This window comes from Podarcis filfolensis (assembly GCF_964270895.1).
Source record: "Podarcis filfolensis genome assembly, chromosome: 7".
Lineage (NCBI taxonomy): Eukaryota > Metazoa > Chordata > Lepidosauria > Squamata > Lacertidae > Podarcis > Podarcis filfolensis.
Window position 1 is genome coordinate 10,467,300 of NC_139603.1, and position 24,141 is coordinate 10,491,440.

The following is a 24,141-nucleotide window of genomic DNA, read 5'->3' on the forward strand; positions in this document are numbered from 1 at the left end:
GGATGTGTCCAAAATGAGATTCCGCAAGCACACGTCTGCCTTGAAAGCATCCCTTTCAACACCGCAAGGTAAAAATGACACCTACCTGAGGCCCAGTCACGTGAAAAGTGTCTTCTGCATGTAGACAAGTAATTTCCAGCGGCTCAGTTCCGGAGACATGCCTCAATAAATGACATATCTAGGAAATGAAGCAGGAAAAGCCACCTACCAATTATGGGATTGTTATGGAAAGACAACGTAGAAATTATATTGGTGCCAAATGAAAGCTTTTAGAATTCAAAAACTGCTGATGGAAACCTGGCTCTCTGCTGAACAGCTAAAAAGCTAAGGGGAAAGGAGCAATGATTGACTTCCCTGCCCCTCCATCACTTGTCTCCTGAACTCTGGTCTCCTAGACCTTTCTCTTTGCCTCAGCTGGTGCAAATGTGCAGCTGGGTAGCCAGGCAAAGGGCTAATCTTATCTGTCTCCTCCAATTCTCTCCCTCCTCCTCCTGCTCCTTAGACATTTGACATTGAAATCCAGCATGCGATTCCAGCTTGGCCCCTGAACATGCTTAGCATTCCTGCATTGCAGCAGGGTGTTCTAGAATGATGAACCTCCCAACTCTACAATTCTACAATGCTCCCACCTAAATCAATAGCACTGGAAGCTTGGCTGCAGTGGCCCCACAGTCATTTTGCACAGTGTTGATTCTAGAGCCATAATACACTAAGGTCAGAAACTAGTTTCACTACAGCACCACTTTGTAGAACAAGGCAGAGGGGCAGCATATATATATATAAAAACTCCCCAACTAAGGTGACCCACCTACAAGGTCTGATGCCCCGTATGAGATTTCCCCTTTCAACTCTAAGGGTGGTAACAGAGGTGGTACCTCCTAGGAAGCCACATCTGGACCAGGAACATACCCTAAGAACATGATTTGCAACTCTGATATGCATTACAAGAGGCAGCAACAGCTACCAGCATAGTGCGTTCTACCTCCACTGACAGAATGTGTATAGGACCCGTGGACAGTTAAGTCCAGTCAAAGGCAACTATGGGGTTGCGGTGCTCATCTCGCTTTCAAGCCGGGGAGCTGGCATTTGTCCACAGACAGCTTTCCGGGTCATGTGGCCAGCAGGACTAAACCGCTTCTGGCACAACGGAACACCGTGATGGAAACCGGAGCGCACGGAATAATAATAATAATAATAATAATAATAATAATAATAATAATTATTATTATTATTATTATTATTATTATTATTATTATTATTATTTATACCCCGCCCATCTGGCTGGGCTTCCCCAGCCACTCTGGACGGCTTCCCAAAAAAATTAAAATACTGTAATATATCAAACATTAAAAGCTTCCCTAAACAGGGCTGCCTTCAGATGTCTTCTAAAAGTCTGGTAGTTGTTCTCTTTGACATCAGTTGGGAGGGCGTTACACAGGGAAGGCGCCACTACCGAGAAGGCCCTCTGCCTGGTTCCCTGTAACTTGGCTTCTCGCAGTGAGGGAACCGCCAGAAGACCCTTGGAGCTGGACCGCAGTGTCCGGGTAGAACAATGGGGGTGGAGACGCTCCTTCAGATATACTGGACCGAGGCCATTTAGGGATTTAAAGGTCAGCACCAACACTTTGAATTGTGCTCGGAAACGTACTGGAAGCCAATCCCTGCGAAAGGGTGAGCTCCCATTGGTCAGTCCCAGCTCCTGCCCACCTAGCACTTTGAAAGCACATCAAAGTGCAAGAAGTTAAATAGGTACCACATTGGCGGGAAGGTAAACAGCGTTTCCGTGCGCTGCTCTGGTTTGCCAGAAGCGGCTTAGCCATGCTGCACACATGACCCGGAAGCTGTACACCGGCTCCCTCGGCCAATAAAGTGAGATGAGCACCGCAACCCCGGAGTCGGCCACGACTGGACCTAATGGTCAGGGGTCCCTTTACCTTTATGTTAATGTGCTCCCCCATCCCTGAGTCCAGGCAAAGCACAGAACAGGCAAACTTGAGAACCGTGGTACTGCAAGGCCTAACAGCCTAGTCAACTGATGCCCCAGCCCTGGGGTGTGGGGGCATGGGCATGCATGTGGAGTCGGAACCTGCACAAATTTCACAGGTGTGCCCCAAACCGACAAAAACTCAAGACCGCTTTAAATCTTAATATTAAAACATTTTTGAACATGTTCATGAACATGATGCCAACTTACTTCAATTAACTGTTCTTTCTGTTCAGAGAGCTTACAGCTGTGTTCTGCAACTGCCTCTATGTTTCCTTCTGTCCCGCAGATCTTCAGAGCTTTCAGAACAAGGTGGTCAGAATGGTATTTTATCACGTCTGCTGCGACAGATGTTGCTGCACTGTGAAGCTTTGATGTATATATTTTGGGGGGAGGAGGAGAAGAAAGAAAGAAAGAAAGAAAGAAAGAAAGAAAGAAAGAAAGAAAGAAAGAAAGAAAGAAAGAAACCAGTAGGTTACAACACCAGATTGCCTGTGGTGGACAATTCAGAGCAAATTAAGACTGGGCGAGATGTACAAAACTTCCATCGTTATGCATCATTCTTTTTCCAATTCCTCATCACAAAAAAATAATTAAAGAATTGCGATCAGTCTCACAGAGCGTGGTGGGGCAGAGATGTTTGCCCGACCTCCTGGAGTTATTGGCTACCCAGAAGCTGAGGGGTGAGGCAGCAGTGCATTGGGGACATTGTTGTGCCCGCACAACAACAGGAACACTGGATTGGCTCCACCAGAGCACTTGTACTGAGCTGCCTTCCCCACCGAACCATCCCTCCCAGTAAGCAGCAGCAACTCACCTCCCAGGTCAGTTAAGCATCTCCAACCCAACCTTCCATCCCTTACTGGTAGTTGTGTTTAACTGTAAACTGATGTGTCTTATTTTTCCATACATATGTCTAGCTGTCCTTCCTAAAGTGGACTCAGAGCAGCTTACCTGGGGCTCCCAGAAACACCCTGACCGGCACTTAGGTTAAATAATGCCACAGCTCAAGGTGCTACCAGAGCATTGACTGGGCAATAAACTACATAAAAAGAATAAAACCCGAGCCATGCTAGGCTGAATTCTAAAATATTACTTAGCAATGTGTGTATTCAGGTCATGCTAGCAGGCTTCTATGCAGGCAATTACTTCAAGATAACCTCGCAATATAAAATAAAAAAAAATCCTTCCAGTAGCACCTTAAAGGTAAAGGTAAAGGGACCCCTGACCATTAGGTCCAGTCGTGACCGACTCTGGGGTTGCAGCACTCATCTCGCTTTATTGGCCGAGGGAGCCGGCGTACAGCTTCCGGGTCATCTGGCCAGCATGACTAAGCCGCTTCTGGTGAACCAGAGCAGCGCACGGAAACGCCGTTTACCTTCCCGCCGGAGCGGTACCTATTTATCTACTTGCATTTTGTGCTTTCAAACTGCCAGGTTGGCAGGAGCAGGGACCGAGCAATGGGAGCTCACCCCGGCGCGGGGATTCGAATCACCGACCTTCTGATCGGCAAGTCCTAGGCTCTGTGGTTTAACCCACAGCGTATGAGCTTTCGTGTACATGCACACTTCTTCAGATACTTCTTTGTGTGCACGCACATGAAAGCTCATACCAATAATAAATTTAGCTGGTCTCTAAGGTGCTACTGGAAGGAATTTTTTAATTTTGTTTCAACTACAGCAGACCAACATGGCTACCTACCTATATCTCGCAATATAAAAAAAGGCTCAAGTGCTAGATTCAATTAGTTGGAACTACCATCACATGATTATATATCTGCTGAGCCAAGGATTTGTTTTTCAGAAAGTTACACATATCAAAGCCCAAGAAGCTCCCGAAATTTACTGCAGATTGTACTGAATTGCACTTACTTCTCTCTGAAGCTCGGTCATACATTGACACATTTTTAATATCGCTACTTCCAGGTCTTCCGTGACATCCTTTTTCCTCTGACTTTGCTGGAGAGAAACAATTCCCAATCCCGCAGGATGGGTTTTTAGGCAATTCAGTCGTTCAAACAATTCACCGTCATAATCATAATTCAAACATGGGTTTGCAAGTAAAAGGTGCGGCCCTATGCATACTGATTTGGAAGTTAAGCTCCCTGAACAAAGTGAGACTTTTCTTTGGAGTAAGCGGGGACAGGGATTCTTGAATAATAATAATAATAATAATAATAATAATAATAATAATAATAATTTATTATTTATACCCCGCCCATCTGGCTGAGTTTCCCCAGTCACTCTGGGCGGCTTCCAACTGAGTGTTAAAAACAATACAGAATTAAATATTAAAAACTTCCCTAAACCCTCAGGGTCTCTTCTAACTCTACAATTCCATGATACTAGGGTTCGACTATATACATTCTGCTTTTTCCGGCATGCTTCTCTGTCACAGAATTAAAGATACAGAGGAATCCACTTTACTTCTGTTAGACAATAATTTGTTAGCCAATCGTGACCATGTGATTTGTTTGTTGTGTTAAAAACAAGGTAACACCCTGGATGGTTAAGTCCAGTCAAAGGCGACTATGGGGTTGCGGCGCTCATCTCGCTTTCAGGCAGAGGGAGCCAACGTTTGTCCGCAGACAGCTTTCCGGGTCATGTGGCCAGCATGGCTAAACCGCTTCTGGCACAATGGGACACTGTGACGGAAACCAGAGCACACGGAAACACCGTTTACCTTCCCGTCGTAGCAGTACCAGTTTATCTACTTGCACTGGCGTGCTTTCGAACTGCTAGGTTGGCAGGAACTGGGACAGCAATGGGAGCTCACTCCGTCGCAGGGATTCGAACCACCGACTTTCTGATCGGCAAGCCCAAGAGGCTCAGTGGTTTAGACCACAGCGCCACTCGTGTCCCTTCTGTTTGTTGTGTACGTTAGTGCAGCATAAAAGGTAAGCGTCCTGGAAACCCATGACATTATGTGCACCAGTGACCTTGGGCTAAACGTAAAGGTAAAGGGACCCCTGACCATTAGGTCCAGTCGTGACCGACTCTGGGGTTGCAGCGCTCATCTCGCTTTATTGGCCGAGGGAGCCGGCGTACAGCTTCCAGGTCATGTGGCCAGCATGACTAAGCTGCTTTTGGCGAACCAGAGCAGCGCACGGAAACGCCGTTTACCTTCCCGCCAGAGCGGTACCTATTTATCTACTTGCACTTTGACGTGCTTTCGAACTGCTAGGTTGGCAGGAGCTGGGACCGAGCAACGGGAGCTCACCCCGTCGCGGGGATTCGAACCGCCGACCTTCTGATCGGCAAGTCCTAGGCTCTGTGGTTTAACCCACAGCGCCACCTGCGTCCCTGACCTTGGGCTACTTGCTCTCTTATCCAAACCTACCCTGCAGGGTTTCTGTAAAATGACAGATTGGGGAAGAAACAGACCGTGTGTACTTACTGGAGGTGTGGCCCACAGTCCATTGGTAAAATAGTAAAAAGTAAACAAAAACATTTATAAAATGAAAGATCGCTCTACGTTCCGCAGTCCCCGCTCCCAGTCCAATGAGGAATCAACCCCCTGTGCAAACTAACCTAGGGGTAAGCTCAATTCAAACATGATTTTACAAGTTGGATTTACAGATCTAAAACAAACAACCAGCAGGCCAGATTAAGACTGGGGGTGGCGGTGGGTGGTCAGAAAAATAATGGTCCTTTATACTACAAATATGCATCACTCTGGTTAAAGGAACCAAAATCTGTTGTCTATGATACAAGCACCCATTGTGCCGCCATTTTACACCTTTTGTTGTGTCTTCACAACAGGTGAAGCAGGTTAGGCCGAGAGTTGGATATTGACCCAAGTGAGCAAAACAATGAGTTATGTGAATTTAGATGCAAAACTGTACATGCTCAAGTATTTATTTATTTTTAGTTCATGAAAGTTTGTACCATAAACCTGAAGATAAAAATTTGTTTGTCTTCAAGATACCACAAGTCTTATTTTGTGGTACATTATTCTATGTTTACCTTTTGGGGGAAAGGGGCCCTATTTTGGGAACTGCACCAAAGCCCCCAACCATCTTAATCCAGCCTTCACATCTATTTAGCATTAGCCATGCTGTAACATCTGGTGCTCCCAAACCATATGTTGGGGCTACCAAGCCAATGTTAATGGAAAGGTTAATCAGACTCCAGAGGACAAATAAATATGTCCAATACAAGTGTATTTTTCTGTATTAGCCAACAGTGAGAGGTGTGTGTGTTGTGTGTGTGTATCTGTGCATCTCCAATTATTAGTGTGTGTTTATATCTGGTTTCAGTTATGGTTTTGTAAACGACTGCAAAACACAACTAAACAAAACAACGTTTTAAAAAACCAACGGCAAGGATTATAATTAACTTATGATGTTTGCAATATTGTAATGGGATGTTATTAGGGTTATCAAACAAGCTGTTCTCTGCCAATTGCCCTTGAACTGTATTTCTTTTCAAGCAAACGTAAATGAATCAGCAATGCTAGGGGGGGAAAGAAAAAATCTTACAGCATACATCCACGCTGACACCAGCTGCTCCAGTTCCATCTTTGCTTGCTTGGACAGTTCCAAGATGCGCTCTCTGTTCTCGTGGCTAGTATAAGCAGAATCAGTAAAGTCCTCTGTGTGTTCGAGGACAACACGCAGCATTGCCCGAAGATTTTCCTTTGACAGAAGATAAAGATTCTCCCGCAATCCTTCCACCTTATTCTAAGAAACAGGGCGGGGAGAACCATGAAGACACCTCAAAAAATAATAGAAGACTAACAAGTGTACTGTAATAGTTAAGAGCTGTGAACCAAGTACAGTGGTATCTCGGATTACATACACTTCAGGTTACATACGCTTCAGGTTACAGACTCCGCTAACCCAGAAATAGTGCTTCAGGTCAAGAACTTCGCTTCAGGATAAGAACAGAAATCGTGCTCCGGCGGCACGGAGGCAGCAGGAGGCCCCATTAGCTAAAGTGGTGCTTCAGGTTAAGAACAGTTTCAGGTTAAGAACCGACCTCCGGAACGAATTAAGTACTTAACTCGAGGTACCACTGTACTGGGCTTAAGATATTGGTCATAATATACAATTAGAAGATTGGGGGAAATTATGGAAAGAGGAAATAAATTTCACTGCCTGCAGTGCTTTAAAGGAAATATAATGAAAACGATGTACAGATGGTGTATAACACCAGTGAAATCCTGCTGCTGCTGTGCCGCTGGAGCACGATTGGATAGGTTTGCCATGAAAGAGTGCCTCCTGTTTTCCCTTGGAGGAAAGGAAACTTCTATCGCCCTTCAATCCAAGTATACAGAAGGTGGTTTTCTGCTCATATGTATCCACCTAGGGATTTAAGCCACACTCTCAAAAGAAAAACAAAAAAACCCCCCACTATTTTGTCCTTACCTTGAATTCCTTGATGCCAGTATAGATGCTCACTGGGCCTGGTTCATTCTCTCCACTGGGTCGAGAGTCTGTTACAATCTCTATTACCTGCTCCAAAGCTAGTCTCATCCTGTGGAACACGGCTCCTTTGTTTACACGTGCTGATTCACAGTCAGGATGTCTTAAACAGGTCTTGGAAATAAAGGTTGAAAATATTATTATTATTAATAATAATAATAATAATAATAATAATAATTTATTTGTACCCCGCCCATCTGGCTGTGTTGCCCCAGCCACTCTGGGTGGCTTCCACAGAGACCAAAAATACACTAAAATGTCACACATTAAAAACTTCCCTGAACAGGGCTGCCTTAAGATGTCTTCTGAATGTCAGGTAGTTGTTTATCGCTTTGACATCTGATGGGAGGGCGTTCCATAGGGCGGGCGCCACTACTGAGAAGGCCCTCTTCCTGGTTCCCTGTAGCTTTGCTTCTCGCAATGAGGGAACCGCCAGAAGGCCCTCGGCGCTGGACCTCAGCGTCTGGGCAGAACGATGGGGGTGGAGACGCTCCTTCAGGTATTATCCAGGCGTCTCTGTGCAGTCTGCAGGCAGGGGCAGACTTTGGCCTTTCAAATTTCAGCAGCGCCCTGTGCAAAATTCTGCGCCTTCCAGCCTCTCGCCTCCAATTCTGCGCGTACACTACACCTTCAAGATTTGTGGCACCCTGTGCCCCCTGCCCCGGCTCAGCTCCCGGTACAGGGGAACCAGAGGCACCGCCCTAAATCAGCGTCTGCTGAAGGAAGAATCTCTCTATGCTCTGCCTCCTTCCCTCAAGCAAAATAGTCAAGGCTGATTATCAATCCCACCAATTAGTCAGCCATTGCATTTGTCAACACTGCCTTTTGGAAAGCCCTCTAGCCTTACTATGCATTGGCTGGTGCTACTTCAGTCAATTTCTTCTCCTTGTACTGCTGCAGCAAAGATACTCCCAAAGTCTTCGCTTTGCTAATGTCACGAGTAAAGGAGTTACCTTCGAAGCAGTGAGAAGCATCATGGTACATTTCTCGAGAATAGCCCTTGCTGCTGCCATCTTGGCCTTTTTCTTTTCGTCTTTCAGATCCTAAGGAAAGAAAACGAAAACACTCTTGGTGGATAGCCAGTCAAAGAGCTTAGCTACTTCCTTATCTAATGATGAGGTATTTGGACAGCTTTTCTGTAAAATTTGGGTGGAATTAAACATTATGGCTGAACTCTATTACCTGTTTGCAGGCTTCAGATATATCCACACCACCAACCTACATAGTTTTTAGTACAGATTAACTGTTGTGGCTCTCCAGCCCAGCACCCTGAGAACTGTAGTTTGATGAAGCCTTAATCCTGTATTACAGATCCCCAGCCCTCTCCCAGAACTAGTTTCCTAGTTCTGTGGAGAGAGGATAACTGTTAGACCAGCTTAACTCTGTAAATTAACTCATCTGAGATAGATCCCATTATCTCTGACACCTGAAAGCATCTGATAGATTAAGGTAATACAGTGGTACCTGGGGGTACATATGCTTCAGGTTACAGACTCCGCTAACCCAGAAATATTACCTCGGGTTAAGAACTTTGCTTCAGGATGAGAACAGAAATCGTGCTCCGGCGGCGCGGCAGCAGCGGGAGGCCCCATTAGCTAAAGTGGTGCTTCAGGTTAAGAACAGTTTCAGGTTAAGAACGGACCTCTGGAACGAATTAAGTACTTAACCTGAGGTACCACTGTACTTGAAACGTCCTCCTATAATACGATAAGACTCTACTGATAAATAAAATCCAAACGACTCAAAATGTAAAATGTGCTGTAATAAGGCAAACATGTTACTGACACCTTTGGACTTCTGGGTCTTCACTGTTTTAAGATTTACTGACTGATGCAGTTCTACTGTCTTGTCTTTGAAGCTGTATCAGTTCGAGCATGTGTGCCTTTGCCATATAAATCGCCAAGCTACCATGAAATGCGCAATCTCCGTTGAATCACAAATGTTCTTTCACGCAGGAAATATATAAAACATCACATATTTGTCTGCCTTGTTTTGCATTCCATGGGATCTCTCCGGAAGCAACCACAGCCGCATGACCCTGTTTAAGCAAGGCTGTGGGGGTGGGGTGGAGGCAACCTTCTGGTTTTGCCTCAGGTGGCAAAAACAAGATGGGCTGCCCTTGACCCAAAGGAACGAGTAAGTGTCTTGCAGAAAATGGGGCAAGGAAAAGACACAAGAAGGGGGAAATCATACAGAAGAGACCGAACAAAATCCACAAACCTTGGAGTCAGGAGAAGCTATATGCTGTGGGGTTTGAGGGTAGGGAATAAGAGTACAGTGGTACCTCAGGTTAAGTACTTAATTCGTTCCGGAGGTCCGTTCTTAACCTGAAACTGTTCTTAACCTGAAGCACCACTTTAGCTAATGGGGCCTCCTGCTGCTGCTGCGCCGCCGGAGCACGATTTCTGTTCTCATCCTGAAGCAAAGTTCTTAACCTGAAGCACTATTTCTGGGTTAGCGGAGTCTGTAACCTGAAGTGTATGTAACCCGAGGTACAACTGTACTAAGTGATCAAGAGGCAAGGAGGTTGAAGGAAATGGCTGCTAGGCCGACACCGTGATATAGGAATCTTGCCAAATTGTGGCTTCCACTGTTTATTGTGAACTAGCAATCCACGTGGGATCTATTACCAGCAATCAAAGACAAATATGGCATCCAGATAATGGAAACAAACCCACATGGGTCTTTGATTATGTAAAGTCACCCTCCGTAATTGGAGCACAAATAGTTTCATTTCCTTATTAAGGTCGCCTAGAGTACGCTGGAGCTGTTTTCATTCATGTCTATTTGATCGGGCGATTCACACCTCTCGTTCCATTTCAAGGCTCGTTCGCCAGCTTGTCTCATTCTAAAGAAGTCCACTTCATACACAGATATCCCTTGCCAAAAATGGTTGTAGGAATGTATGAACCCCCTTGCTAGATCATATCCAAGGTCCATCCAGGCCACATCCTGTTTCTAAAAATATCAAGCCAGATGCCTCTAGGATATACGAATGCAGGACACGGAAGCAGAAACTACCTTCCCCAACTATTTGTCTCGGCCACCTGCCATTCAGAGGTATACTGCCTATGAACCTGACAGTTCCATTTAGCAGGCTTCACCAACATGGCACCCGCCAACTCCCATCAGCCCCAGATAGAGGGCACCAGTTAGTGAAGGCTGCATTTAGCTCTCAGCCAATGACAGCCAAATGAAATCTCAATGTTCCTAAAGAGCTTTATGCCTTAAGATACCCAATACGTTGCCCATCTGTGTAAAGTAGCCTACACTGCGGCAGCTAGACTGGTGACTTGGGGCGGCCACCAAGACCACATAACACCGGTCTTGAAAGACCTACATTGGGCTCCCAGCACGTTTCTGAGCACAATTCAAAGTGTAGGTGTTGACCTTTAAAGCCCTAAATGGCCTCGGCCCAGTATACTTGAAGGAGCGTCTCCACCCCCATTGTTCTATCCAGCGCCGAGGGCCTTCTGTCGGTTCCCTCATTGCGAGAAGCAAAGCTACAGGGAACCAGGCAGAGGGCCTTCTCGGTAGTGGCGCCCGCCCTGTGGAACGCCCTCCCATCAGATGTCAGAGAGATAAACAACTACCTAACATTTAGAAGACATCTGATGGCAGCCCTGTTCAGGGAAGTTTTTAATCTGTGATATTTTAATGTATTTTTAATCTTTGTTGGAAGCCGCCCAGAGTGGCTGGGGAAACCCAGCCAGATGGGCGGGGTACAAATAATATATTATTATTATTATTATTATTATTATTATTATTATTATTATTACTACACTCAATGGCCGTGTTCAGATGATGAAATCTTCGCTTAGTAAGCTAAGGTATGGATGAACTACCTGCACCCACACACTGCTGCTTCGCTCCTCCCTTCAGGCGAGCGGGAAAGCAAGCCAGGAAGCTGCAGCCAACTATAGCTTCTCATTACATCTGGCCCAGCAAACTATGGTTAACGGCTTTCGGGCACGCTGGCAGCTTGGACCTAACAGGAAGCCATGGTTGACTGCAGCTTCCTGGCTTGTTGTCCCTCCAGCATAAAGGGAGCAGTGAAACAGCTGTGTGTAGGTACATAAAGCTCACATGCTGAGAAATGGATATTCAAATACAGCCACTAAATAGCAAGTGTGAGTTTTTAATGTGGCAGAACAGATGACTGTTCTTCTCCTATGGAAGCAGGCAGGGGAAAAACGCAGTACTTTGCTTAAATATACTTCATTTATTTCCTTTTTTTAAAGCACAGGGCAGCAGGCTTTCTCGCAATACTTACGTTTTGTCGGTCTCCAGTTAGATGGGCAAACTCCACCATTTCATTTCCAAACTGACTGAATATTTGCACAAATTCCTGAAAACTACTCACTCTCTCTAGCTGTTCCATTGTTACAAGGACCTACCAAACAAATTTAATAAAGCTATCAATGACATACCTATAATATCACTGGTAAAGAAAAAGAAAAATCTCTGGAACATTTAGTTTTGCATTTTAGACACAAGAAATCTTTTCTTATGTTATTTGGCCACCCAACTCAAGTCAGTTATTCCTATTGCAAGTCTCCTCTCATCTTTTGATTCCAACATGTAGCTCAACTCCCAACCTATCTGGTCATTTATGTTCATTTATTCCTATTGTAGCACCAAGAAATCCAATTCTGTGGTTTGCTGTGTAGCAGTTACATATTAAGGAGGTGGTTATTATTGCTCAAAAAACGGCTAATACATAATTGATACAGTCTAATCTGAGTTAAATACAGGTATAAAGTGCACTCTGCTAATGCACGAGGGAACCAGGAATGGAACCCCTGCGCAAAACGGTCACCGTCTGTACATCTGGGTCCAATTTATTTAACTAGCTCCCATTGAAATCAACAGCATTTTAAAGCATTTAGCTTTGACAAATCTATAAAACGGAATGCTATCAGTCCTATACAAAGCCTCATTCTCACTCAACTCGTTCAGTCACGCAAGCATGAAGTGCCCATATTCAGAAAACCTTGAATACCTTGTTTCTAGAAGTTATAATTTGCTTAATAACTATTCTGTCGGCCAACACCAACACTTTAGTCACTGAAGAAAGCAACAGTCTTGCAGCTTTTACCACTCCTGTTTTGTCCGTGAAAATTGTTATCTGGCCATCAGATTCTGGATGGTCCATGGTAGCTACATCTGTAAGCTGTGCTATCGTCTCACCTACAAATTAAGCAAAGTACAGCAATTAAAACAGATTCAGAGTTATTTTGAGTACAGTCGTAGCTTGGAAGTCGAACAGAATCCGTTCCAGAAGTCCGTTCGACTTCCAAATTGTTTGACTTCCAAAGCGCGGCTTCTGATTGGCTGCAGGAAGCTCCTGCAGCCAATCGGAAGCCGCGGAAGCCCCGCCGGACATTCAGCTTCCAAAAGAACATTCAAAAACTGGAACAGTCACTTCTGGGTTTTGATCGTTTGGAAGCCAAAACGTGTGAGAACAAGGCTGTTCAAAAACCAAGGTACGGCTGTATTGAGGAGTGTACGCCATCTTAAATCAACAGCGCTAAAGGTCTAGGGACAAATAACTGCCGAAGGAAATGCAAATCTCCTCATCCCCTATTATTCCCAGCCCACTCCCAAATCACTCTAATGCTCGAATGATGATAATTAAGCTATCACAGAGAGCCCCCCCTGAAATCTGTCTTTGTATTCCTATTCAGATACCGCAGTATAGTCTCACAGACTGTACAACCCCTTGTTTTCCAGAAGCACATATTCACAATGCCTGTTTGGATTGGGGGCGGGGGATCTGTGTGAAAAGCAAGGGGTTTAAAAGGTGAAACAAGCGGCGACATTTTTTTCTTTTCTCATTCTCCACACTTAAGACCAGGGGATAGATGGACCCTCTTAAGTCACTGGAAATGTTATTAGTTTTTGCTTCCACAATGCAAGGATGTATATTGGGAGACCGGGTATTTCTCTGTTTTCTAATTCAACCCATCATTCATTTTCATCTTTCATCATGATGAAGACTAGGTTTTCTGCCTCCCACAGTTGGTATTTTATTACTTGCTTCTCTCTTTTCAATTTTTTGACAGTACTGTCAGGTACCAACTCTACTTCTAACACCACTTTTGCAATATCTTCAGTCCCAAGTGCCTGTTTGTAAAAAAATAAAATAAAATAAAAATTCTTCTTACGAGCTGAACTAGTTGTTTCCCAGTTTCCATCAATTCTATTTTAAAACTCTGGAACTGAGCAGCTAGTTCTTTTGCAAAGTTTCATTCTGCATCAGTTTGAAAATCCCTGGGCTGTTTGGAAGAATAAGGTGCCGTTCGGTTTTCATTACTGATGAAGTGAGGCTCAATAATGCCTCCTTCTTTTTCTATTGTTTTAAAGTATAAAACTAGGGTTTCCTCCATTATTTTCTCAGGTCCTGGAAGCATGCCAGGCAAAAGCTTTCCTCTATAACCAGGCCTTGGCCTTGTAATCTGTGGGCTTTTAGAAGTGGGCAGGATGTTTTAAATGTATTTCTTTTTCCTCTTGGTTTTAATTTATCTATGTGGAGCTTTCTCTTTGTCTGCTTATTTGTTTGGTTGTAAGTTGCTTTGGGTTGCCCTGGGCAAGATCAAGTGACTAATCAATTCAAAATAATAATAATAATAATAATAATAATAATATCACAAAATGTTCAATTTCTATCTTTTTAATCATCAGAAGGGGTGTTTATTGCAATGCTGTTTTGTGAGCAGAGGTCTCAAGTGATCATTTTATAACCACGTCACTGGGGCAAGATTTTTTTGGGGAGGGGTTGTGGGCAAACTTTTTTATTCTCTAGTGCTTCACTCTCTGACTGGCCACCTTTCTACATCATCATTTAAAGAGTACAAGATGCAGTCACCCCCAATTTAGGTGCCTAGACACGTGGGACTTCCTTCCAGAAGCCACAGAGGATTCTCCAATGAGCCAACGCAATCATTACCACAGTCTCTATTTTACATAATCACGTAAGGATTATCCCTGAGGAGCTGGGTCATTCCACAATTTCTCCAGGTTAATACTTCACTTTACCCAACTGGCTACATGCCAGTAATCAACAGAAGGAGTTAGTACAATTTCAGCAAAAAAGTAGACATCCTAGCTAGAAGAAATCCCAGTAGGGAGATATGAGCACTGCTGCAAATACTAAAAAGATTATAAATTGCAACTCCTCCTTGCCGGCCAAATCAACACCCAATGGCTTTAATCACCACCTCTCAAGCTATCTTTAGCAGCTGGAAGAAAGAAGCATTTTCTGGGGTTCTCAGAGCAGAGATGATGGCAAGCCTCTAATGCTCTAAAAATACCCACTTACCTGCTTGCTTTGCTTCAGTGCAGGCAACCTTCATTTCCTCTTTCAACTCTTGGTTTTCATTGGCTATAGCTTCGCCGACCATGACAAATCTCCCAACAGCCAGTTTTACGGCTTGGCCCACTTGCTGGACCGCTCTCAAAGTCTTGTCTGACTTCTTTGGCTTATCCTTATGGTTAATGAGGGTGGTTATCTGAAAGCAAAAACATTTATCAGTTAAAATTACACATTAAACAGTGTGTCGGCATATATTGAGAAGCTCAACTCAAAACAATAATAGAAAGTGGGGGCAGGGGAAGGAACAGAAAAACTATATTTACCTGAGAGATATTTATCTTTTGGGGATGCACCCTAGCTGTGTGACTGTGGTGTTTTAAACCGTTTTTAAATACAGTCATACCTCGGGTTGAATGTGCTTCGGGATGAGCGCGTTTGAGTTGCGCTCCGCAGCAACCCGGGAGTAACGGAGCGCGTTACTTCCGGGTTTCGCCGCTTGCGCATGCGCAGACGCTCAAAATGACGTTGCGCGCATGCGCAGAAGCGTCGAAAAGCAACACGCGTGTGCGCAGACGTGCCGTCGCTGGTTATGTTTGCTTCTAGATGCGGACGGGGCTCTGGAACGGATCCCATTCGCATCTAGAGGTACCACTGTATTGTATTGTTAAAATCACTGCAATCCACCCTAGGATGTTACGGTGAACGGTGGATAAGTAATCAAATTAATCATCATCATTTGATGAAGTAAGGTTTTAGACCATGCCACAACAAATGTTTTGGGAACTTAGAAAGTGGCCTAATACTGACTGGTAGCAGGTTGGCTTAGCAACACCAGAGGCGCATCTAGGGGTTGTTTAGGGTGGTCCCCGCCAAGGGCACAAGAAGCACAGTAGCACTCAAGAATCGCGAAGGAAGACAAGAGAGAGCCAGCAACTGCCAAGGGCACAAGGAACAGGTGCATGTACATGTACATGTGCTGGTACAGCTCCATGCCAAGGGTGCCTAGGTATGCCTCTAGAACACAAGTAATAAAATTCATGATGTTGATGGTCCATATGGAGGCCCAATTCAGATTATGTCTCCTCACCCCCCAAAAAAAGATCAGGCATACACGCACACAGTTTTCACAACTTAAGACTTGACATTTTACATTAGGTGTATGTCAGAGGGAGATCACACACTTATTCCTCCTTGTGAAGGGAGTCATTGGCCCAGGAAATGTATGAACTGGGCCTAACATAGCTATTCTTCCAGAATGTACATGATGTCTCTTTCAAGCACAGGAAGTTCTCAACCTACGCAGGGGTTACGTTCCAGGGATCACACCTAAATTGTGTATGGTCAAAACACGTTAGGTGCAACAGCGAGTGGGATTGCCAAAGTCTTTTCTTCTGGGTGCCTGCTTCCCTTTCTGCCTCCCATTCAAATTTATTTATTTTTTGCCAAGTGTGTAAAGCTGAATGAGCACAAGTTAAATGTGCGTGAGCTCACTGTACCGCTGTTAAAGCAATTCAGTGGCTTTTTACACCTGAAAACTAAGGGCTACTTCATGTGTCAACCACTTTCCCCTATTAAAATAATGTGTAAACATTTTTGTGTGTGCAAGTGACACAAACTCTGGGGAGTCTCGTGGCTTCCCAAGGCAGTTAAAAAGAGGGCTGCACAACTCGTGTATGCTACAGTTTGCATGTAGGTATCACACATTCTCCTAGACAGAAAGCCCTTGCATGAGCTACACTCCTGGGATTAAAACTATAACTGGAACCCTTCTAACACAATATTTTAGCTTAATGCAACAAGAATAACACCTAACCTCTGTTTATATTTGCACCCATGAGTTACGTTCATTACCTAAAAGCTAAAATAACTTTATCTGTTAGAAACCAACAGTATATAAAAGTATAAGCAAAGCATTTATGGGTGCAAACCAAATAAAGTTCACACAATTCCAGATGAATATTCATCATGAATTAACTGCTTCTAATAATCTCTATCTCAATGTTTGAGTGTCATTTTTTTGTTTTGTTACACATGCTATCGCTAATGGGCAAAAGTTTTTCCTAAATAAATCTCCTCTTTCTTTGGCAGGAGACAACAGAGTGGTAGAACCTCATACGATGTTTACGTGATCAGCTATCCTTGGATAACCACTAGTCTCCTGAAGCTCACATCAACCTCAGGCTACTTCACATTCATAAGGTAAAGGTAAAGGTACCCCTGACTGTTAGGTCCAGTCGCAGACGACTCTGGGGTTGCGGCGCTCATCTCACTCTATAGGCAGAGGGAGCCGGCGTTTGTCCGCAGACAGCTTCCGGGTCATGTGGCCAGCATGACTAAGCCGCTTCTGGTGAACCAGAGCAGCGCACGGAAACGCAGTTTACCTTCCCACCAGTGCGGTACCTATTTATCTACTTTGCACTTTGCCGTGCTTTCGAACTGCTAGGTTGGCAGGAGCAGGGACCGAGCAACAGGAGCTCACCCCGTTGCGGGAATTCGAACCACCGACCTTCTGATTGGCAAGCCCTAGGCTCTGTGGTTTAGACCACAGCGCCATCTGCATCCCTTCACATTCATATTATCATGTAAAGCAGGGATTTCTGGCTCTCTTGAAACTGCAGGACCCCCCATTAGGTTCAGCCAGCATGGCCAAGGGTCAAGGAAGATAGGAATGCCACTGTATAAAATAGAGTGTGCTCTGAAACGATGGAATTTGCTCTCTCAAGAGGCATTGGTGGCCAACAACTTCAATGTCTTTGAAAGAGGATTAGGCAAATTCATGGAGGACAAGGCTGCTATCCCCAGAGGGATATTTTCTTTCTCCACTCTTCTTATGTTCTCTAGGCACACAGTACAGAGGCAATTCAGTCAAATGGGTCAGGTTGAAGCAAAGCAGAATTCTGCTCAAATTTCCTTGAAGGAAGAGCAGGTATAAGATTAGCAATCTTATTGATTGACCCATTAGGCCTAGTTTCTTACTGAGGTGGAAAACTTGTGTGTGGGCTGTACCGTTTCAGGCTGCGCATGGCGATTTAACATGAATAAATACTCCTCCGTACAAAAACACACCTCACTGCATGCCATGTAGGAAGCAAGTTTGTCAGAGACAGAATATGGTGGAACCATTGGCCCCAGTGTTCTGCCCGGTGTAGGGATTTACTCATTTCTAATTGCAAGTCCTTCAAACATATGAGCCCCCATACGCAATCTGAAGTGATACACCGGTCTGCGATCTCAGTAAAATGTTTGTTTGACTCCCCACTCCTGAATACGTTATGTAAACAGATTAACAATCTTTTTTAAAAAAAACAACAACAGCAACGCCACACCTCTGAACCTTGTTCGGACAAGAGATTGCATGTTTCCTTCTGCATCAACTAAATCTAGGCTTAAGATGTGATCCTAGAGCAGCAGTCAACAAAATAAACAAGGGTACATTTGCTTGCACTGAATGGCAAGTGAATGTGTTTCTATTTGGCACGGGGTCACCCCATTTGGCTTACCGGTGGCCAGTTGCTTCTTAAAAATGGGTTTGCATGTTGTGCCCTCCCCTTCTCCTCCATTCATGAGGTGACTTGAAAGGATGCCAGGCCATGGACTAATATCTCACCAGTCTCCCAAGTTCCTCCTCAATTCTTGTTTAACTCTCCAGCAAGAAATGAGCAGGTGTGTGTTCCCAGTGCTTCTCTTTATTCATTTATTTTCTCTTCTGTGTTCATTTTTCCTCATCCAGACCACGACGCCTAAAACTGCCAAATTGCAGGAGATGGTGATAAGAACCAAAAAATGAATACTAGAGCTGGCTCCATCTGGTCCAGCATTCCTGTCTCCAAACAGAGGCCAAGCAGTCCTGTCTTGCCTCCATCATCTGGGAATTAGATATGTACTACCTCTGAATACGAGATCTATCTTTAAGCTTACTTGGCCAAAGCCTACTGGCAAACCTATCCAAACTAATAATAATAATAATAATAATAATAATAATAATAGCAGCATACCAGTTTACATAGACTGTCCTAGAAAAAAACACAACATCTTAATGCCCCATGTGCATAATCAAATGCTGAATCCAAGCTTAAAGTGAGTTAAAAATAAGTAAAATAACCCCTTAAAAATCACAGGCTTTTGCTTCATCTCAGTTTCATACCAGGACGTCACATGTAAACAGAATTATGTCAAATTACACCATGTTGGCCTGACTTCACAATTCACTTGCAAGCACATGTTTAGTTTGAAGTATCTTTCAACAGAAAACATTTCACCTGGGATTCCTTAACAAGATAAAGAAAGTCCTACGTAAGTCCTGAATTCACAACTTCACAAAGCATCTCAGAAGAGGGAAGAAGTTGAAAGGAGAGTAAATGAACAGTAAACATTAGGAATTCAGGGACCAGTTCGTGACATATGGTTCCCTCCAACAGGCAGCGCTAGTCCCACTTCCCAATCATGGCAAAAATATTCACTGCCTTGTCAGAAGAATGCAAATCTGAAATGTATATTACCGTATTTTTTGCTCTATAAGACTCACTTTTTCCTTCCTAAAAAGTAAGGGGAAATGTGTGTGCGTCTTATGGAGCAAATGGAGGCTGCGCAGCTATCCCAGAAGCCAGAACAGCAAGAGGGATTGCTGCTTTCACTGTGCAGCGATCCCTCTTGCTGTTCTGGCTTCTGAGATTCAGAATATTTTTTTTCTCGTTTTCCTCCTCCAAAAACTAGGTGCATCTTGTGGTCTGGTGCGTCTTATAGAGCGAAAAATACGTGATTGTAAATAAGATTTCATTGCAGTGGGGTGCCTTGCACCCAATCAGTTGCTGTGCAAATGAACGTCGCTTTTTACCTTAATGCTGGGGCTTGCATGAATACAGAGACATTTAAAACCTGCTTACAGCAAAACAGGGGTTGCCAACAGAGCATCATTTTGTCCAGGCATCATTTTTCCCACTAGTACCTATGATGCCCATGGAGGATCTTGGTAAATAGGTTGGTATTGGTCTGTCTCAGGAGACAATGGAAGAGTGCACCTTCGAGGGGTAAAGCAAATTGCAGCTCCTGCTGTGGTTGTAGAAACCGATACGGGAGACATGTTTTGTTGCAGCTGGGGCAGAAGGCGGCGTCCAGTTTTGCCGCTGCAGATGCACCATGGCGTTTCTTCCCCCTGTGCTCCTCCCAGCAGTCATTCCTCCCCTGGTCTCTGCGATGGATACACGACTTGGCTGCCTGTCTCCAGGCACCGCAATGGTCTGCAAGGGATTCTCATACAGCAAAGTTGTTGTTGCCAGCGCTCATGTCATGTATGCAGACATCTTTGTAACACAGAGTTAGTCTGCCAGCAGGCCTGGTGCCAGAAGCCTGCTTTCCCTTGGGGATCCTGCCATCTTCCATTCTGTGGACATGACCGAGCCAGCGAGACGTCACTGAGACAAGTGTGTGAACATGCTGGGAATGTGGGTTTCGGAGATGTTCCTTCAAAAATCCACAATGAAGAGAGACTGTTTGCTCTTCCTGTTCAGTTCGCGCTTGCTTCTTCTGAGCACATGTCCCCATGTAGTGTGCGCACCAATGGCCCTTTCTCAAAACTCCAAAGGTGCCCACTGACCAAAAAATAGTTGCCAATCCCTGTAGTAAATGTAGCTGGCTTTATTTCACACACACACAAAAGCTGGTTGAACTTAGGTAAAGGTAAAGGGACCCCTGACCATTCGGTCCAGTCGCGGACAACTCTGGGATTGCGGCGCTCATCTCACTTTATTGGCCGAGGGATCCGGCATACAGCTTCCAGGTCATGTGGCCAGCATGACTAAGCCACTTCTGGCGAACCAGAGCAGCGCACAGAAACACCATTTACCTTCCCGCTGGAGTGGTACCTATTTATCTACTTGCACTTTCGAACTGCTAGGTTGGCAGGAGCAGGGACCAAGCAACGGGAGCTCACCCCGTCGCAGGGATTCAAACCGCCAACCTTCTGATCGGCAAGCCCGAGGCTCTGTGGTTGAACTTACACTGAAGTAAATTCCTTTCTAGAAATAAGGAAAGAGAGGAGACTGATCTTCAGAGTACAATTCCCGGGCTTTCTCTCCTGTACAAACACTACTAAAATGTATGGAGGCAGCCCAAGAATTCAGTGCTGCTCTGTTCCCATTGATTTCAATGCCGTTGCTTCCCAATGGACTGTGCTCTTGGTTTATTCTTAATGAGAGTAAGTCTCATTGAACTCAATGGGGCCGACCTCTGAGTAAACATGCTGAGGAATGGCACTGCTAATAGGCCAAATGTTGACAAGCGCTGGTGGCTGGTGTTCACATTACAGAAAGAGGAGAGAGAGGAGCAACCAAACATTTATGACATTGTACGGCAGAGTGGACATGGGGATACAGAACTGTGTGTCCTTCCGTCACCACAGGAAGCATGAAACCATAAAGATGAACTGAAGGCTTTCAGAAATCCAGGAAGGTGTCAGATACAACAGCAGCTGCCCCGAGATATCTTGTTCATGGTAAGGTTTAATGAACCTTTCCAAAATCAAGCAAGAATAATTAGGTTGCCTCTCAAGCGTGGGCAAGTCTGTGCAGGCACAAATTAACTTATCTTCACGTTATTCAATACCCCTGCCCCAGATCACAGGGACAAGGAGGAAATTCTCTTTGGCGATAAGCCAAAGACAAAAAAAATCAAAAATTAAAAAAAAAATCTACTGAACTTTATGGGTTTTGTTTTTAAAAAATAAAAAGCGCTTATTCCTTGCAAAAAAATATCTAGTTAGGCCATGATAACATTTGTTTCAGAGCAAGTAGGCAAGCTATTAAAATTCGTTACAGACCAATTCAGGGTTGTTGGTTTTTTTTGCAATGATCTTTACGCCTCCTGTGTCCTGTGCATGATCTCATATAGCTGCAAGCAGCATGCAGTTTATGGAGTCCAACATTTCTAGGAATGTAAACATCAGGGTTTTTTTTTAATTACTGAAGTTTCTAGTCCACAAGATATACTTGTGTTCTGCATAATGGTTAGAAGGCAGTTAAACAGGTCTGGCCTTAAGATCTTCCTAGATGGAAGGCCATAACAGCCTACTGCAAGGTCCTTGGAGGGAGAACCGTAATAAACAAAATGTTCGTGACAGTGACAGCACAGCTTATTAATTTTATGTGGCTAAAAAGTAGTGCATTGTTGTGGCTCTACCCAGGATACATTTCTGACAGGACTCTTGGACTGCAATCCTATGCCTACTTATCTGTGGGAGTAAAGGTAAAGGACCCCTGGACGGTTAAGTCCAGTCAAAGGCGACTATGGGGTTGCGGCGCTCATCTCGCTTTCAGGCCGAAGGAGCTAGCGTTTGTCCACAGACAGCTTTCGATGTCAAGTGGCCAGCATGACTAAACTGCTTCTGGTGCAACGGAACACCATGACGGAAACCAGAGTGCACGAAAACGCCATTTAGCTTCCTGACACAGTGGTACCTATTTATCTACTTGCACTGGTGTGCTTTCAAACTGCTTAGGTTGGCAGAAGCTGGGACAGAGCAACGGGACCTCACCCGGTTGCGGGGATTCGAACTGCCAACCTTCTGATCAGCAAGCCCGAGAGGCTCAGTGGTTTAGACCACAGCCCCACTGAATTAAACGTGACTTACTTCTGAGTACAGGACTATATAGGATTGCACTGCCAGCGTTGCTCAAGTTGCCCCGTCCTGATTTCAAACATTTCACCTCCAGCTCTAAACACTTCAACCCTAATTAGAAACTCTTCTAATTCTCTTTTGAGATGAATGGAACTTGCTAATCAGTGTTTTTAGTTATCACAACCATTAGCAACGATTCTGCTGTACGGGAGCATCATTGTACCAGCCAGATGAGAGCACATTCGAGGGGTGACTCTTCAGTTGTTCTGCCGCTGCTCACACAATTAAGAACCGCCAACAGAGCGAAATTAGCACGACTCTGGGAAGCCCAAAGGAAACATTCAAACTGACAAGTGTGTTAAACAGTCTGTTGCCAGCCAAAGCCTTGAGCTGCAGAGCTAATGGGGAAAGACAACGACAAAATTAAACTCAGGAGGCGAGAGGATAATTAGGAGCAGAAACTCCACCCCCCCCCCGTCCCCGTCCCCCTGATTCAGCCACTGCAGAACACAACAAAAGACCTTCATCCTAAAAGAAACCCAGAATTATGCATTTTCTTGAAGAGTCCTGCTGTGTCCAAAACATCGCAAAGGGAAAACAAAGCAACTGGCTATTTTAAGCTCTGGGATTTACGACCCTATGGGTTATCTCCACTGAATGTCCACAGTATAGTTTGTTCACTTTCACCTGTGGTTCACAGAATCATAGAGTTGGAAGGGAGAACGAGGGTCATTTATTCCACCCCCTGCAATGCAGGAATCTTTGGCCCAATGTGGGACTCGAACCCAGAACCCTGAAATTAAGAGTCTCTCATTCTAATGACATGTAAATTGAAATATACTTGGAGTCAATAGTGGATTTCATGCTCTTTATTCAGCGGATAGTGGTGAGTAGGAATGGAAGTTCCCCCAGAGTGTCTGCTTTATATACGGTACATTATTTACACAATGGGCCCCATGTGATTGGCTAATTCCAGGATTCTCCTGTAGGCCAATCAGGTTGTGGATTCACTTCCACCTGGAGCTGGATTGGGTGGCTCCTGTGGACCAATCAGACTGCTGCATTCTGAATCCTATTGTTCTAGGACCAATCAGACTGCTGTTGCATTCTGAATCCTATTGTTCTGGGACCAATCAGACTGCTGCATTTTGGATCCTGTTCAACTCAGTACATAACATAAATAAAAGTGTCTTGCTTGTTTGTTTGTTTGTTTAGATGCCCTTCTGGTAACTGATACTAAATTTCTGCCCTCTTATTCAGCCATTGTTTGTTTGTGCCGTGAGGCAAAAGCCGCTTCTCAAAATCACCCAAATCCTTCGAAAATCACCTACTAGCCGAAGTTGAGGAAGCAGAGCAATACACTCAAGAGAAAAGCAGTGGAAATGTTTCTTTCACACAGGGCAGGCAGAATAAACCATCTGTTCCACATTCTCACGCCCAGGCCTCCCGCTACTCACCAGGGAATAATAAAACCAACTTTAAGGTAGTTTACAGAATTAAACCTCACATGTGCAGACCACTCATTGCCCCTCCAGGCACTCAGCCAAAATTATGACACAGAACATAGCTCTTCCCATTTCTGGAACAGCAGACAAGAGCTTATCACATGCGCCCAGGAGGAAATGATACCAAACCAGAATGCCTGTTTTCTGACCAACTGCTAAATAACCCAGGCTCTGCTAGGAACAAAACGTTTTTAAAACCTGAGAATAGATCAGTGATATCTCTAAATCATGTAATGTCTTCAAAAAGGGGGAATTTCGGAACAACCAGATCTCAGATACTGGTTTACACATGAAGTTGCT

General features: G+C 44.5%; 1 protein-coding gene and 1 long non-coding RNA gene across 3 annotated transcripts in view; both read right to left on the reverse strand.

Annotated features, from left to right (window-relative positions):
* The window catches only part of CTNNAL1 (catenin alpha like 1), a 56,580-nt gene that overhangs the window by 20,782 nt on the left and 11,657 nt on the right, over positions 1 to 24,141 (reverse strand). For both annotated transcript variants that reach the window (XM_083624628.1, XM_083624627.1), the window contains exons 2-10: positions 14,731 to 14,920; positions 12,412 to 12,599; positions 11,683 to 11,802; positions 8,363 to 8,452; positions 7,353 to 7,523; positions 6,465 to 6,665; positions 3,856 to 3,942; positions 2,195 to 2,353; positions 86 to 178 (exon numbers count right to left, since the gene is read on the reverse strand). In XM_083624628.1, coding sequence (XP_083480754.1) covers positions 86 to 178; positions 2,195 to 2,353; positions 3,856 to 3,942; positions 6,465 to 6,665; positions 7,353 to 7,523; positions 8,363 to 8,452; positions 11,683 to 11,802; positions 12,412 to 12,599; positions 14,731 to 14,920 — 1,299 coding nt within the window. The remainder of the gene's footprint in view (positions 1 to 85; positions 179 to 2,194; positions 2,354 to 3,855; positions 3,943 to 6,464; positions 6,666 to 7,352; positions 7,524 to 8,362; positions 8,453 to 11,682; positions 11,803 to 12,411; positions 12,600 to 14,730; positions 14,921 to 24,141) is intronic.
* LOC310767637 lies at positions 4,471 to 6,454 on the reverse strand. Its single transcript, XR_014550993.1, has 2 exons — positions 5,292 to 6,454; positions 4,471 to 4,922 (listed from the first exon to the last, which is right to left on the reverse strand). It is a non-coding gene; the product is annotated as an uncharacterized lncRNA (long non-coding RNA).